At 46.5% G+C, this 14974-nt stretch overlaps 1 protein-coding gene across 4 annotated transcripts in view; it reads left to right on the top strand.

The window, feature by feature from the left end:
• The window catches only part of LTK (leukocyte receptor tyrosine kinase), a 118308-nt gene extending 106080 nt beyond the window's left edge, over window positions 1–12228 (top strand). For all 4 annotated transcript variants that reach the window (XM_081931669.1, XM_081931668.1, XM_081931667.1 and 1 more), the window contains 7 exons: window positions 2632–2761; window positions 3123–3220; window positions 5719–5811; window positions 8152–8253; window positions 8879–9013; window positions 9966–10056; window positions 10911–12228. In XM_081931669.1, coding sequence (XP_081787795.1) covers window positions 2632–2761; window positions 3123–3220; window positions 5719–5811; window positions 8152–8253; window positions 8879–9013; window positions 9966–10056; window positions 10911–11663 — 1402 coding nt within the window. In that variant the 3' untranslated portion in view covers window positions 11664–12228. The remainder of the gene's footprint in view (window positions 1–2631; window positions 2762–3122; window positions 3221–5718; window positions 5812–8151; window positions 8254–8878; window positions 9014–9965; window positions 10057–10910) is intronic.
• The last annotated feature ends 2746 nt before the right edge of the window (window positions 12229–14974 follow it).

The raw sequence follows: 14974 nt of genomic DNA, 5'->3' as shown, positions 1-14974 counted from the left end.
CCGAGTCTCAGACAGAAGCGAGCGTTTAATGTGTGAAGTAGGAGTTGGAATCTAGCATGGTGATTGGTCAGTTTCATTGCTACCACTCCGATGGCGGCTTCATTTCCTTTCCCGGTGATATTCTTAAGTCAAAATGAGAGTACCACCTAAACATATATTTTTTTGGGGGGGGTGAGTACTGCATTACCAATGTAGCCCCCTTCAGGTGTTGCTGGACTGCAACTCCCATCAACCCTCACCACTGGCCATACTGGCTGGGGGGTGGAGGGTGATGGGCCTGGGAGTTCGGCAACATCTAGAGTGCCCCAGACGGGCAGCCTCTGCAGTACAGGGCTCACTTTAGAGCTTATGTAGGATCTTGTCTTTCCCATGGCATGAGGTGTTTGTGTTCTAGGTGAGCCCAAAGATGGGCCTGAGGTGATTCTTCCTGATAGGTATTCTCAAAGTTGGTTCCCCTTCACTACAGCTTGTTTTGTTCCACTTGACTACAAGAGAGAGACACACCTTAGTCAACAGCCTTGCAGGTTTTTACACGTCCCAAGTGCCAAGTGAGTGGTGTGAGGGATTGCGTTATTTATGGCTAGGCGGATCAACCTTAATTGCTGTTTGGAATAAAAACTCTCCTGGAGGCAGTTGAGGGAGGGTGCCTCTGACCCACCCACCGCACCCTCCAGCTCCAACAAGCCACAAGGATCAAACAGATGCCAACTGTCTGCCTCTCTCACAAACTGACACACTGAGTGACAAGGCTGGGCAAAGGAGTGCTCATGCATTTTGTTTGTGTGGTTTTTTTTTTAAATCTGCCTGGAGATAATTTCACATTTGTTTGATTTGTTAGCTGCTCCCACTTATGGGGAAACCATAAGTTCACATCTCACCCCGCCTTACCACTTAAGGAAGTTTTGCTGTGAGTGCTTGTCTTGTGGGTGCCAGAAAAACACAGATGGTATTGAAAGAAATTTCGTTTTATTGCTTGAATAACATAATGCATTCCTCTAAGACAGAGGTAGTGTTGACCTTTTTGGCAGAGATACCACAAGTCAAGTCCAAAACAGGATTGTGGCAATCTATTCCCTGGTTCAAGACCTTGCCATCCCCCTTCCTCGGGTACCTCCTCCTAATAATGTAATAATAATAATGCACTCTGGGCAGCTTCCAACAAAAGATTAAAAATACATTAAACATCAGTCATTAAAAACTTCCCTAAACATTTCTCACTGCCCTCTGGTGTATTTCTTTCTTACCTCATCCTCTTAATTCTCCCTGCAAGCATCACTGATTTCTGACAGGAGCTGATGTATAGAAAGAAGCCCAGTACTCAGATTATGGAAGAAAATGTAGCAGAGGCTTCCAAGACAATCTGTTTATTGAGAGTGCATTCTGATTTGTTTTCAGTTTTGCAGGGAGGTTATATCATATCATGTCAATCGATTGTCATCCCATGCCTTCCACTTAATTTCCCATTACTTTCCTTACTGCAAGCAAGCAAACAAACAAACAAATAACCCAAGTTTTTGGAAGCAGGCTTGTTGCACAAGAGCCCCAAATCAATTTTATTTGCATAACCTGAATTTGCCAGCGTGCGGCTGAATCACAATGCTCTGGAAGCTGCCAGAGGGTCTGGGGAAGGGTCATAGCTTAGTGGTAGAACACCTGTTTTGCATGCTGAGGGTCAAGGGCTCCAATCCCCAGCATCGCCAGGTAGCGCCAGGAATATTTCCTGCCTGCAAACCTGGAATGTCACTGCTGTCTACTGAGTTAGATGGACTAATGTGTGTTTTCAAACTGCATGTACTGTACATTTCTAACAGGGAACACTCAAATATAGAGGCAGTAAGTTTTAAAGCAGTTCGGTTAACTCACAACTCCAATTAATTTATTTCTTGTGCTATAATCATGCCTGCTGAGCTTAAGCAATTCCCTCAAGCTTCCTTCTATTTATTTAATGGCTTTGATCAGCAACTGGCAACCTATAGGCCAAACCCTGCTCTTGATTGATACCAACAGGTACCCGTATAGAGAGGTCTATGGAAACGGCATTGGCCCTTAAGATTTGCCAGCAGACTGCTTTGGACAGTAGCACTGAGAGCCTGGCCCACTGCCCTCCCCCATCCCTTTCTCGAAGTACCCGTAGCTCTCCAATAGTGGCTTAAGGCCTTAGTTCCATTAAAGGAGATCCCTCGTATACATACCTGGGATACAGAAGGTCCCAGGTTCTAAGCCCCACATCTCCTGCCTGAAATCTTGGCTGACTGTTGCTGGTTGGTGTCGACCACCCTTCCATATGTTTTGGACTACAACTCCCATCATCCCTGACCCTTGGCCATGCTGGCTAGGGCTGATGGGAGTTGTAGGCCAAAACACCGGGGGAAGGCAGGCTGGTGTAGATATCACTGATCTAGAAAAATCAACTGTCTGGCTCAGTGCAAGGTAGCTTCCTATATAACCTGTGGGTTGCAGCAACTCAGGCCTAAAATCCAAAAACTTCCTAGAGTTGTGAGATTGATACCATTCAGTTTACCAGAGTTTAGGAAGGTATTAAGTGAAGGATCTTAGTGACTGCCTAACTCTGAAATCATTTTAACCCCCCCCCTCCTCTCTTCCATCCTTCCATGGTGGCTGATGGTTCAGCAAGTTCAATCACCAGAATATTGTGCAGTGCATTGGGGTGAGCCTGCAGACCTTGCCTCGCTTCATCCTGTTGGAGCTTATGACTGGTGGAGATATGAAGAGCTTCCTTCGGCAGAACCGGCCTCGGGTGGTGAGTAAACCATCGCCTCTCCCCTTGCCCTGCTCTGGAGATCTTGCTGGTGATGCCCAGCTGCAGCCACCCAGTGACTATTTTCAGGTCACGAGGGAGCATGAATGAAACAGTTGTTCACTACAGACTTCCTGGAGTTCATTCTGTTAGGAAGCAGAGATGTATTGGGGCGAGTAGGGGGATAAGCTTCATCATGTGAGTGGAGCAAAGCCTTGTTGTGTAACTGACATGAAGCAGAAACGTTCAGTGTAAAAAAACTACACTCTTAGTCTTCTCAAACTGGTGCCTTCCAGACTCCCATGTCTCACACTCCATGTCTCATCCATATTGAATCTTTGTTTTCCCTCTCTCTCATTGGCAGAATCAGCCATCCACCTTGGCAATGCAGGACCTGCTGAATATAGCCAGGGACATTGCTTGTGGTTGCAAGTATCTGGAGGAGAACCACTTCATCCATAGGTAAGAGAGGCTTACCTGTATAATGATTCCCCATGGGCTGTATTTCTTGGCTTGTTTTCCAAAGAGTCATAGATGTGTTATTCATAGGGAAGCCAGTGTGGTGTAGTGGTTAAGATTGTCAGACGAGGGAGTAAGCCACCCGCGTCCTCATACTAGGGAGACTAGGGGTTCAAATCCCCACTCGGCTATGAAACCCACTCACTGCCTCTCAGTCTAACCTACCTCACAGGGTTGGTGTGTGGAATAAATGAGAAAGGAGAAGAACCATGTAGACCACCTTGAGCTTGTGGCTCTTCGGAGAAAAGGGTGGGGAATAAATTCAATAAACAATAACAAAATAGGCTTAACAGCTCCAAAGGCAAATTGGAGTTGTGCCCTCTGAAACAGAAACTTTGTTTTTCGAATTTGACATTGATTTTGACGCAATGACATAGTGTGGTCTTTGAGATAATACCTTAAAACAGGTTGAAACTCATTCCATACCAAGTAGGGAAAGGAATGAATTCTTGAAAACCATGTAGACAGAGGCAGAGATGGTCACAGAGCATAAAGGTAAAGGTAAAGGTACCCCTGCCCGTACGGGCCAGTCTTGACAGACTCTGGGGTTGTGCGCCCATCTCACTTAAGAGGCCGGGGGCCAGCGCTGTCCGGAGACACTTCCGGGTCACGTGGCTAGCGTGACAAAGCTGCATCTGGTGAGCCAGTGCAGCACACGGAACGCCGTTTACCTTCCCGCCAGTAAGCGGTCCCTATTTATCTACTTGCACCTGGGGGTGCTTTCGAACTGCTAGGTTGGCAGGCGCTGGGACCGAGCAACGGGAGCGCACCCCGCCACGGGGATTCGAACCACCGACCTTTCAATCGGCAAGCCCTAGGTGCTGAGGCTTTAACCCACAGCGCCACCCGCGTCCCGTCACAGAGCATAGCTGTCAACATTTCCCTTCTCTTGCGAGGAATCCTATTTGGAATAAGGGAATTTCCCTTAAAAAAAGGGGAAAGTTTGCAGCTATGTCACATGGCTGACACCAGGCAAGCCTCATTTTGCATCGTTCTATCCAGCTCATTATCAGCATCTTTATCAAATGGTTAATTCCCCCTAAATGCATCGTTAGCAATCTAGATCATTCCATGCTGATGAGTTATGTCTGCTGGTTATGACATGAGATAGTCCTGTTCATTCCACTGGAGGATCAGGTGTTAGCCGTGGATATGTCTCACTTCCTTGTGAAAACAAAGGAAATTGTGCAAATTTGCATGTCGTTAAACAATGGAGCCACTTTTTATTTTCAAAGACAAAACGTATATATGAGCGAGATTTCTACTGAGGTTCAGTGGGAAACAGATAAATGTATAAAGTTTCCTTTATACTTCCTTAAACTTTTTAAAGGTGAACCACATCTCAGTGATAAAGTATACTTTTACATATGCTGGAAGTCACAGGTTCAATCCTTGTCATTTCCATTTAAAAGGTTCAGGTAGTAGTTGGTAAGAAAAGATCTCTGCCAGAGACCTGGAAGAGCCACAGCCAGTCAGAGTAAACCGTTCTGGGCTAGGAATAACAGTGGTCTGACTCAGTATAAGCTTTTCTGCATACGTTGGTATCAAACGTTCATCTTGAGAAGCCTTCTTCATGTACTAGCGGTGTATCGTGTCTTTGCCCACTAGATGGCAGTGTTGCAACATATGTTCCTGGTTTCCTTTTATTCTTAGAATTATAGCATTGAGTTTGGTTTGTAGATGTGAATATCTAGGTGTATCTATAACAAGCTTTGCCCATGAATGAAGTAAAGGATGCTATTGCTGTATTAAAACAGTATAAGTAGCACTCCTGTATTTAGAGATGCCAGCTATTAAAAAAAAGGATAATGAGTGTAATAAAAGAGATGCCCTTACTAGACAGTAGAGTGTGAAGGGCCTATGCTGATTTAACTGTGGGTGGGGAAGGAGTATTCAGATTCAGTCCAGGAAGCCCTCCTCACCTAACAAATCTGTCATAAACCAGAACTAGCCTTAGGGTAAAGTGGCAAAACAGCCACTTCAAATGGCAGATCTCAGAGGTTTCCCTGCTTACAAGCTCCATCTCTGTGTCTGCCATTAAAAAAAATAAGAGAGTTGGTCAGTTTCTTGTTCCATTTTTGCTTCAAGTGGGAAAACACGTAGGAGAGGGAGTTCTTGGAGAGATGAGTGGCCCTTTTTGATCAGGCACCAGAAGTCCCACCAGTCATGGTCCTCCTGCAGCTTTCTAAAAGCTTTTAGTTGGGGGTTAATTTCAAATGGGATCAAGACTCACTCCCTTGCCCCTGACATTCAAGTAGTAGTCATTCATGGTAAATGGCATTTGAATAAGAAAATGTAAATAACTTGCCAGCAGTACAGGAGGGCCTGTCCATGCAGAAGTGAGTGCTTTGTGTAATGGCTTCCTTAAGTGTGTATTTACGGTGCCCACTTGAACTTCAAAATCCCCGGCTCCCACCTCATGCTTGTGTGTCCTTTCACAGGGATATCGCTGCAAGAAACTGCCTTCTGACCTGCACTGGGCCAGGGCGAGTAGCTAAAATTGGCGACTTCGGAATGGCCCGGGATATCTACAGGTAAAATATAAAAGCAATGGGGGGGGCAGGGAAGCCAAACCTAACACATCCCATCAGTGACATGTACAGTGGTACCTCGGGTGAAGAACTTAATTCATTCTGGAGGTCTGTTCTTAACCTGAAACTGTTCTTAACCTGAAGCACCGCTTTAGCTGATGGGGCCTCCTGCTGCTGCTGGAGCACGATTTCTGTTCTCATCCTGAAGTAAAGTTCTTAACCCGAGGTACTATTTCTGGGTTAGCGGAGTATGTAACCTGAAGCGTATGTAACCCGAGGTACTACTGTATGCATGTCTGACATCAAGCATGGTCCGTATGTTTCTGAATACCACCTGCTGGAAATTGCAGGATGAGAGCCATTCGCCAGATCCAGCATAGCTGTTCTTGTGTTCCTAACTGCAACCGTGTGCAGTTTTCTTGTTCTTTTTCTCAATACATCTTGCCTAACCCACTACTGTCATGGCAGTGCTTGAAGCGACCCTCCTCCTGTAGCTTGATCTCAGGCACACTTTCTTGTGGGAGGAAGAGCAGCAATACGTCCCCGAGCGACAGAAGGCAAAAAAAGCAGGCAAGGCTGTAGCTCAGGGGGTAGAGCATTGGTTTTGCATGTAGAAGGTCTGAGGTTCAATCCCTGGTGTCCCCAGGTAGGGCTGTGAAACACTCTTTGCCTGAAATCCCACTGCCAGTCAGCGCAGGCAATACTGAGATTGACCAATGGGTCTGACTCAGTATAAAGCAGCAATCGCAGTTAGAAGAAATGTTCCTGCCTGTCAGAGCTGCCCGAGGTCCCAGCTCACAAAGGACCAACGCCAGTTCGTTGCTATTTACAAAGGTCTTTATTGAAGTTCAGTTTCGATTTCAAAGCCGCGGCGCGCAGCCCTACGTCTCAAACTCTAGACCGCTGAAGCTCCGTCTGAATCTCCTCCCCCCAGACACCACTTTAAGACTCTAGCCTTGCTCCACCTCTTCCTTTGCTCCTTTCTCCTCTGGGTCTGCCTGTCCGCTGGGGTTTTGCCCTTTCTGGACTCTTCTGACGCTGAGTCCCCTGATTCTTCCCCCTGCCTCCGGCGGGCTTTAGGACCTGGTTCCCTATCCTGGTTTCCTGCTGTCCCTGCTGTACATTTGAACTTGGCGCGCGCACCCAGCCGGCAACCTTCCTCCTGACCGTTACACTGCTCCTGTCACTGCTTCCCCCTTCGGGGTGGCTAGCTGGGTCTGACTTCCCCTCCGTTCCCTCACTCTCCGAATGTAGCGTGGTCAGCCCTGACTCCTCTTCTCTCCCTGCTGGAGGAGACGCTGGCCCTGATGCATGGGACTCTTCCCCCCCACTACGCTCTGGTGGGGAAGTTGGTCCTGATCTTCAGCTGCTGCTTTGGGAGTCCCCGCTGGCCTCTTGTTTCTGGTGCGTCCCCCCTGGGACCCCCCTTGCCCTGGCCATAGGCGCACCCCTCTGGGAATCTTCTGATTCACTGGAGAAACTTATGGAATCTCTCGGTTCACTGTCATACTCCCCTACGCTTCCCTCAGATTCTTCCCCTTCGCTCTCCATTTCCTCTCTCCCCTGTGCCTCTGCTCCTGAGCCCCTGACACTGCCTTTCCAAAGAAACTCAAATCTGTTTGTGTTAACTGCATTTCCTGTGTATACGGTGTAATGTGGGGCAGACCAGGCCTTTACATAATAATGATAATAACAGTAATAATAATAATAATTTATTATTTATACCCCGCCCTGGCTGTGCTTCCCCAGCCATTCTGGGCGGCTTCCAACAGAATATTAAAATACAATAGTCTATTAAACATTAAAAGCTTCCCTAAACAAGGCTGCCTTCAGATGTCTTCTAAAAGTCTGATAATTGTTGTTCTCTTTGACATCTGCTGGAAGGGTGTTCCACAGGGCGGGTGCCACTACCGAGAAGGCCCTCTGCCTGGTTCCCTGTAACTTGGCTTCTCGCAGTGAGGGAACTGCCAGAAGGCCCTCGGCGCTGGACCTCAGTGTCCACGTAGAACAAGGGGGGTGGAGACGCTTCTTCAGGTATACTGGACAGAGGCCGTTTAGGGCTTTAAAGGTCAGCACCAACACTTTGAATTGTGCTCGGAAACGTACTGGGAGCCAATGTAGGTCTTTCAAGACCAGTGTTATGTGGTCTCGGCGGCTGCCCCCAGTCACCAGTCTAGCTGCTGCATTCTGGATTAGTTGTAGTTTCCGGGTCACCTTCAAAGGTAGCCCCACATAGAGCGCATTGCAGTAGTCCAAGCGAGAGATAACCGGAGCATTTCTTACTCGGCTACTTCTGTGGGCTTTAATTTCCTCTTCCCCATCTCTTTTTCTTTGGCCTGCCAGGGCAAGCTACTACCGCAAAGGAGGGAGAGCCATGCTCCCAGTCAAGTGGATGCCTCCAGAGGCTTTCCTGGAAGGAATATTCACCTCCAAGACTGACACCTGGTAAGAAATGCCTTCGCATTGCCACTTGTTTTGGGGAAACAAAACCACAAGCCCAGGCTAAGCCTAGGCTTGGCTTCTGACAATAGCAGGAACAGGAGAGGAGTAAAAGCACCGAGATTTCACCTTGAATACTAGCATGCTGTTCATTCATCTTTAATCCACACTGAAGCTTAAATGAGGTTTAAAGTGATGTGTGAATGTGGCCTCTATTGAGTTAGGTAGACCAATGGTCTTTGGAGAAGATGCTTGCTATGCATATTGAAATTGATTCTATGAATTCATGACAAGGCCAGCATTATCTGGAAGTGCTGGGCTGTTTAACTAGTTGCCTTTGCATAAACTCCGGCTTGGGAGAAGTGCGGATGAGCATTTCAGCAGCAATAGGCTTGCAGTGATTGATCTGAGGACTGAGAAACAGGAAGGGTTGTTAGTGTGGGACCACCAGGCAGACAGCATCTCACCCTAAGGTCTTGCCAACACGTTTCTGATTCTCCAGTCTCCTTTGAGAGGAAGGAGGCCACAGAAGCAAAGGAAAGGGCAGCATCGTGCCATGTGCTTTGCAACTATAAAACTATTAAGGTGCTGGCCAGAGAATAATGGATTCCATTCACTGGTTCTCTGCTAGGTCCTTTGGAGTTCTGCTTTGGGAGATCTTCTCCCTGGGCTATATGCCTTACCCTTGCAAAACCAACCAAGAAGTGCTGGAGTTTGTCACCAGTGGGGGAAGAATGGATCCACCCAAGAACTGCCCAGGGCCGGTGTGAGTATGCCTTCATTTTTACAAAATAAGGCCAGTGAAAATGGTCTGCTCCAGGACTGGGGAGCCTTTTCCTTGGAACAAAAATATCCAGCACTTGCAGACCTGATTTTTTAAAGCCCAAGGGATGCCTTTGAAAGGGCAGGTTGGATCAGCAGCCTGGCTGTCCAACCCACATCCTAAGGTTCTCTCCCCAACCTCTTTCTCCTTCTGCCACCACCTGCCTCTCTCTGGCTTCTTCAGAGGGTACCAGGAAGAGAAAACAAGGAAGATTCCTTACTTTATTTGCTGTGAAAGTTAATTGCATCTCTTAAATAAGTGAGTGTGTGTGTGTGTGTGTGTGTGTGTGTGTGTAATGGCGCTGTGGGTTAAACCAGAGCCTAGGACTTGCTGATCAGAAGGTCGGCGGTTCGAATCCCTGTGACGGGGTGAGCTCCTGTTGCTTGGTCCCTGCTCCTGCCAACCTAGCAGTTTGAAAGCACGTCAAAGTGCAAGTAGATAAATAGGTACTGCTCTGGCGGGACAGTAAACGGAGTTTCCGTGCGCTGCTCTGGTTTGCCAGAAGCGGCTTCATCATGCTGACCAAATGGCACGGAAGCTGTACGCCAGCTCCCTCGGCCAATAAAGCGAGATGAGCGTCGCAACCCGAGTCGGCCACGACTGGACCTAATGGTCAGGGGTCCCTTTACCTTTTATATTAAATGGTCTTGTTGTCAGATGTTTTTCCACTTGCCCATTGTAGAACAGAGTCCACCGCCCCCTGTCCCCCCCCCCATTTCTGGCTTTTTTGGGTCACCTCAAAGACACAGAACTGCTTGTGACCTGAATCATTAATCCTGAAGGGCCCACAAAAGTCAAGTCATGGTTTTGAAGTGCAAAAGGGATTAAACAACTAGGTAATTTTTACCCTCCTCATCTTCCTGATGTTGGTTTTGTTTTGCCATTCTTCTTCAAGTTACCGGATCATGACGCAGTGTTGGCAGCATAGTCCCGAGTACCGACCCAACTTCTCCACCATTCTGGAAAGGATCAAGTACTGCACACAGGTCAGGAATATTCTCGTGAAATTCCATGGTGGTGGTGGTGGGTATCCAGAGTACTTTCTATAACCTTTCAGGTCTCCCCTGCCTGCCTGCCCACCCATCCCCTGAACAGATAGAAATGCCTTATACTGGATCAGTCTGTTGTTTCCTCAGGCCCACTGAGCTCCACCAAATAGGCCCCTTCCTACTACAGCCCCTTGTGCTACTGAACATTCAGGGGCCTTTCAGAGCAGCATTCAGTGCCACAAGTGGCTGCAGCCAAAAGGGAAGGATCACTTCTCTCCACCACTGAGGAAGCAGCAGGCAACAAAGGGGTCAACCACCCACACTACCATTTCTCTAGTCTTTTCCAGATTTAATGTACAGTTCCATGGGCAGAGCATCTTCCTTGCAAGAAGGTTCAATCCCCACGTCTCTAAGCAGGACTGGGAGGCACCCTGGACAGCTCCTGCTAGTCAGTGTACTAGGTTGACACAGTGTTGATGTCCCAAGTGCCTGATGGTTCTATCCAACATGGTGCTATGTGATCATCCCACTGCAAAAACAAAACAAACCCAGTGCAAGGATTTCTGCTTGTGTAACAATATGTTCTCCCTCTTTCCTCCATGTGCTTCCCAAATCTGTTCTAGTATTTCCCCAACCATCTGGGGCAGATTTGGGGAAGGAGCAGGGCATGCACAGTGGGAGGAGAATGCGGAAGTTTCATTGCAGAAGCAAAAATTGTTGCACTCATAAGACACGAATCCTACCCTCTGTATCTGTTGGTAATGTCTGGTTTGGTCTTGTAAGCATGTTAGCGTCTGTATCGGTCAAAGTGATAGTATTTAGGAAGTTCAATATCCTTGCTTGTCTTTCAGGACCCTGATGTGATCAATACAGAGCTGCCCATTGAATGCAGCCCAACACCAGAGGATGAAGGAAGCACTACGTTGCATCCAAACAGTTCCACAGGGAAGGTTCCTTTGCTGGGGAATCCTCCCCTTACCCCGCAGATGAACTTCATAACATTGGAAGACCATGATTCAGGGAACAAATATGGGCAGTGTCCACAGGAGCTGCTGGTGGAGAACCTTGGTAACTGGATAGCCAGAGGAGCTAGCACGCCTTCCTCCAGTGATTCCAGCAATGGGACCCAGATCCAGAAACTGGAGTCTGCCAGCCAGCCAGCGTACAAGCTGAAGAATAAAACCAAAAATCTTTGGAACCCAACTTACGGATCCTGGGTCCTGGAGGGTGTTTGCCAACCCAGCTCCAAACTCAACACAACGCAAGAGCGGGAAGATTCGGGGTTTGATGGGAACTGCAGTTCCTCCCCTAGTTCTCGGGCATCGCCTTCATGTCCGAGCCAGAACCACTCTCCTCACATCGATATTGGAGGGATTGAACTGGTGAAGCTGCAGAATTTCCCATGTGGCAATGTGAACTACGCTTACGATGATCTCTGCTGCGAAACAGGCAGGTCTTTGCCTCTGGCAGTGGAGCCAAACACAGTTTTGAGGAGTGCCAGCCTGCACAGAGACGGCAAGCTTTCCTTTAAGCCAGAAAAAACCTCAAGAGAGAGAGACTCTGGTCTCTCCTTATCTGATGACCTGAGTGTTACGCCTGTATAACATGGCTTTTTCAAAGAGTTGGGCCTCCACTCTGGGGCCGTGTCTGCAAGAACAATAAAAAATGTTCTCCACCCCCTACCCCGGTCTTCCTCCCTCCCTGTTCTAGGAACGGATGAATTAATGTTGTCTTGCTCTGGCCTCCAGCACATGCCCAATGAGTACTTGAAGCTGGTTGGCTCCAACCTAGTGGTGTCAATGGTGGCGGCTGCAGGATGCAATGAAGTTACTGTTGCAATGAATGGTTCAGGGTCCAGTGGTCCACGGAGGTGTTCACATTCACCCAATCACCTCCTTGAAAAATGGTCTCTTCCCTCATATGAACTAGGTAGGTTCATATGGCAGAACCGTGAGCAACCTATGGTGGTGGTCTGCAAAATGTGGTTTCCAGCTGACTCACCACTCACAACCAAGCAGGAAATAAAATCAGCTGGGTTTGCCTTGGACTCAGTAGCTGAAAACATGTAGTAAGAATAACAAAGACAGGGAGGAGTCTACGCAAGGAAACAGAGCCAAAGTTAAGAAGGGAGCGGATCACAATTGCATTCTTCGGGAAGAGCATCAAAAACTGAGAAAACTAAAGAAACAAGTGGTTGAGACCATATTTTTTTCATTACTGAAAGAACTAGTTCTTTGCACCACAGAAACTAACTAGTTTGGTTATTGATGCCTGACCTGTGGAGTCTCAGGAGTTAGCCTGCTTTGTCTGCAATGAACTGGACGCTTCCTTTTAATGGACTTCGTTTACGCAGAACTCTGCTCAACGGTAGTAGTTCGCACTCCAGTAGGAATACTTTTTTGTAAGCTGGAAATTTAGAGTTCGATTTTTATAGATGTATATAATATTCAAAGTTCTTCTATGGTGAAATGTGACAAAGGCTGTTAACTTGAAGTAAGGCCAACAAGAAGTATTTTAATTCTGAAGGGGGATCCTGACTTAATAGGTAAAATGCTGGTGTTTGTTTGGGTCATATATACAACATAGCTTCTAGAGGTAGGTATATAGACTCAGCATTGGTGAGGTAAACTGAGGAAAGGTGAGTTGGAAACCATGTTGGTCTACTGCAGGATATAATGAGAGCTGCTGAATTAGAAAGGCCCACTATTGCACAAGTTAATTCAGGGACACACAAACCCTTTTACACAAGAAAGCATCCGACATAATTGTCATTCAGAGATCTCATTGGCTTCAGAGTGTCGTGAATGCTTGTGGGTCTCACACATTTGAAATGCAGGTAGTGTTTTGCCCAATGTAAAATATTCTTCAAAGAGAGATGTTTGAGACATGTCTAGGGAACTACGTCTTCTGAAAGAAAGTTGCCCATGTCCTCTCATTGACTTAATCTATACTACCTTTAGGTCTTTCATAGAAATCAGCTCACCCAAAACATGTACACAAAACTGGCCACAGAATGCACGAGAAGACCCATTTTCAGTGCATGTGCTCAATTTCTGCTGCGACAGATGACTAGGCCAACTGGCAGGGAAGTGGGAAAGTAGAGAACTGAAAAAGTTTTCCATGTCACACCAGCAAAATAATAATGATAATGATAATAAGTTGTTTGGTACAGGCTTTTTCTGTAGATATAAATAGTCTTATCATTCGCTTGTTTATTTAGTGTCAGCAGGTGGTATATAGAATGATCGCTTTCTTCAATCCTTTTCTGCTACCTGTTCCAAACATCATTTAGTATAGACCATTTGAAAAATGAACTTGTATTGAAAGAAATCACATTCATGAAGAAAATATGCATTTCCACACTTTAATTACCAAATGAAAACTGTGTACAGCGGAGCTTTCCAAACTTTTCATGTTGGTGACACACCGTTTTAGACATGCATCAATTTGTAATCGTGACACAGTAATTCAGTTTTACTAACAAACAGGAGGTTAAACTAACTGCTTTACAGCCCCTGGAGGAGCACAGGGAGCATTTGTGTGACACACCTACACACTGCAGCTAACAGTTTGGAAAGCTCTAGGAGATGGGAAGTCATGAATGACTTCTCAAGTACAGGTCACAGAAAGACAAAATCCTTGCTACTACACAATGCCTTTTCTCTTGACCTTAACCTAACCTGCAGCAAAAAGCCATGACATTTCTGCAAATCAGCCCAGGGAACATGGTCCACAAAAGGGCCCTAATTGCCTTGTCTGTTATCCTGCTTATCAGAGCTGACTGTGTGCCTCTTTGACCTTTTCCCTCACAAAAATAGCATCCCTGTTAATCCAAACTCTGTGAACATTTTGTGTATAATTTTAAGCACACTTAGAGGAAACAAGGGCCACTGAAATCAATAGGACTTAACTTCAGAACTTTTAGTCTCTTATTACGATGATGTGATAGTTTTTCAGACCAAGGGGCGGGGGAACAGCTTTGCTGTACCTATTTTGTGCGAAGCTTTCCAAAACTACAAAAGGCAGATTCTTCATGTTTGGCTCAGCTTTTTTTCCTTTGGATGGTTCTCAAACATTGCATTATGCTAAGGTCGTTTCACCTATTTACTTCCTTATAATTTGATAGGTAATATAAATCATATGCATGCCATTTTAATCATAGATGTCACGATCTTGCACCATCCTCGTTGACACGAATAGGCACATTTCCATGGGACTCTTAGAATTGAATCAGACCCAAATACTTCCGTCAACAAAAAAGATTTCAGTCACATGACAGCAGGTGGCACGTGTGATTGAGTGAGCGAGAGAACAAACTGATGGTACAAAAGTAGAGAGCACTCTCAAAGCCTAGCTTTACAGTTCTTTTCTCCTTAGTTTAACTCAATTATTTTCCAAGAATTCCTTTAGTACTGTTCTTTTGGGAAAATAGCTCACGTGGTTTCCATGTTATATCTGTGTGATACAAGTATATAGACTTTGTATTGGCACCGTTTGCTAGAGGAGGGACTTTATAACGAAGATACCAACAACAAAATGAATTAAAATTGTTAGTGCCTCCCCATTAGGTCCAGTCATGGCCGACTCTGGGGTTGTGGCGCTCATCTCGCTTTAATGGCCGAGGGAGCCGGCGTACAGCTTACAGGTCATGTGGCCAGCATGACTGAGCCGCTTCTGGCGAGAGCAGTGCACGGAAACGCCATTTACCTTCCTGTCAGAGTGGTACCTATTTATCTACTTGCACTTTGATGTGCTTCTTAACTGCTAGGTGGGCAGGAGCAGGGACCGAGCAACGGGAGCTCACGCCATCAAACTGCTGACCTTCTGATTGGCAAGTCCTAGGCTCTGTGGTTTAACCCACAAGCGTCACCCGCGTCCCCAACCCAACCCCAAAATGCAATTCCTGTGAGGTATG

The sequence above is a fragment of the Podarcis melisellensis genome (genome assembly GCF_964234715.1).
Source record: "Podarcis melisellensis genome assembly, chromosome: 1".
In the NCBI taxonomy this organism is placed as follows: Eukaryota; Metazoa; Chordata; class Lepidosauria; order Squamata; family Lacertidae; genus Podarcis; species Podarcis melisellensis.
The sequence above is the reverse complement of the archived record's forward strand: the minus strand, read 5'-3'. Positions and strand labels throughout refer to the sequence as shown.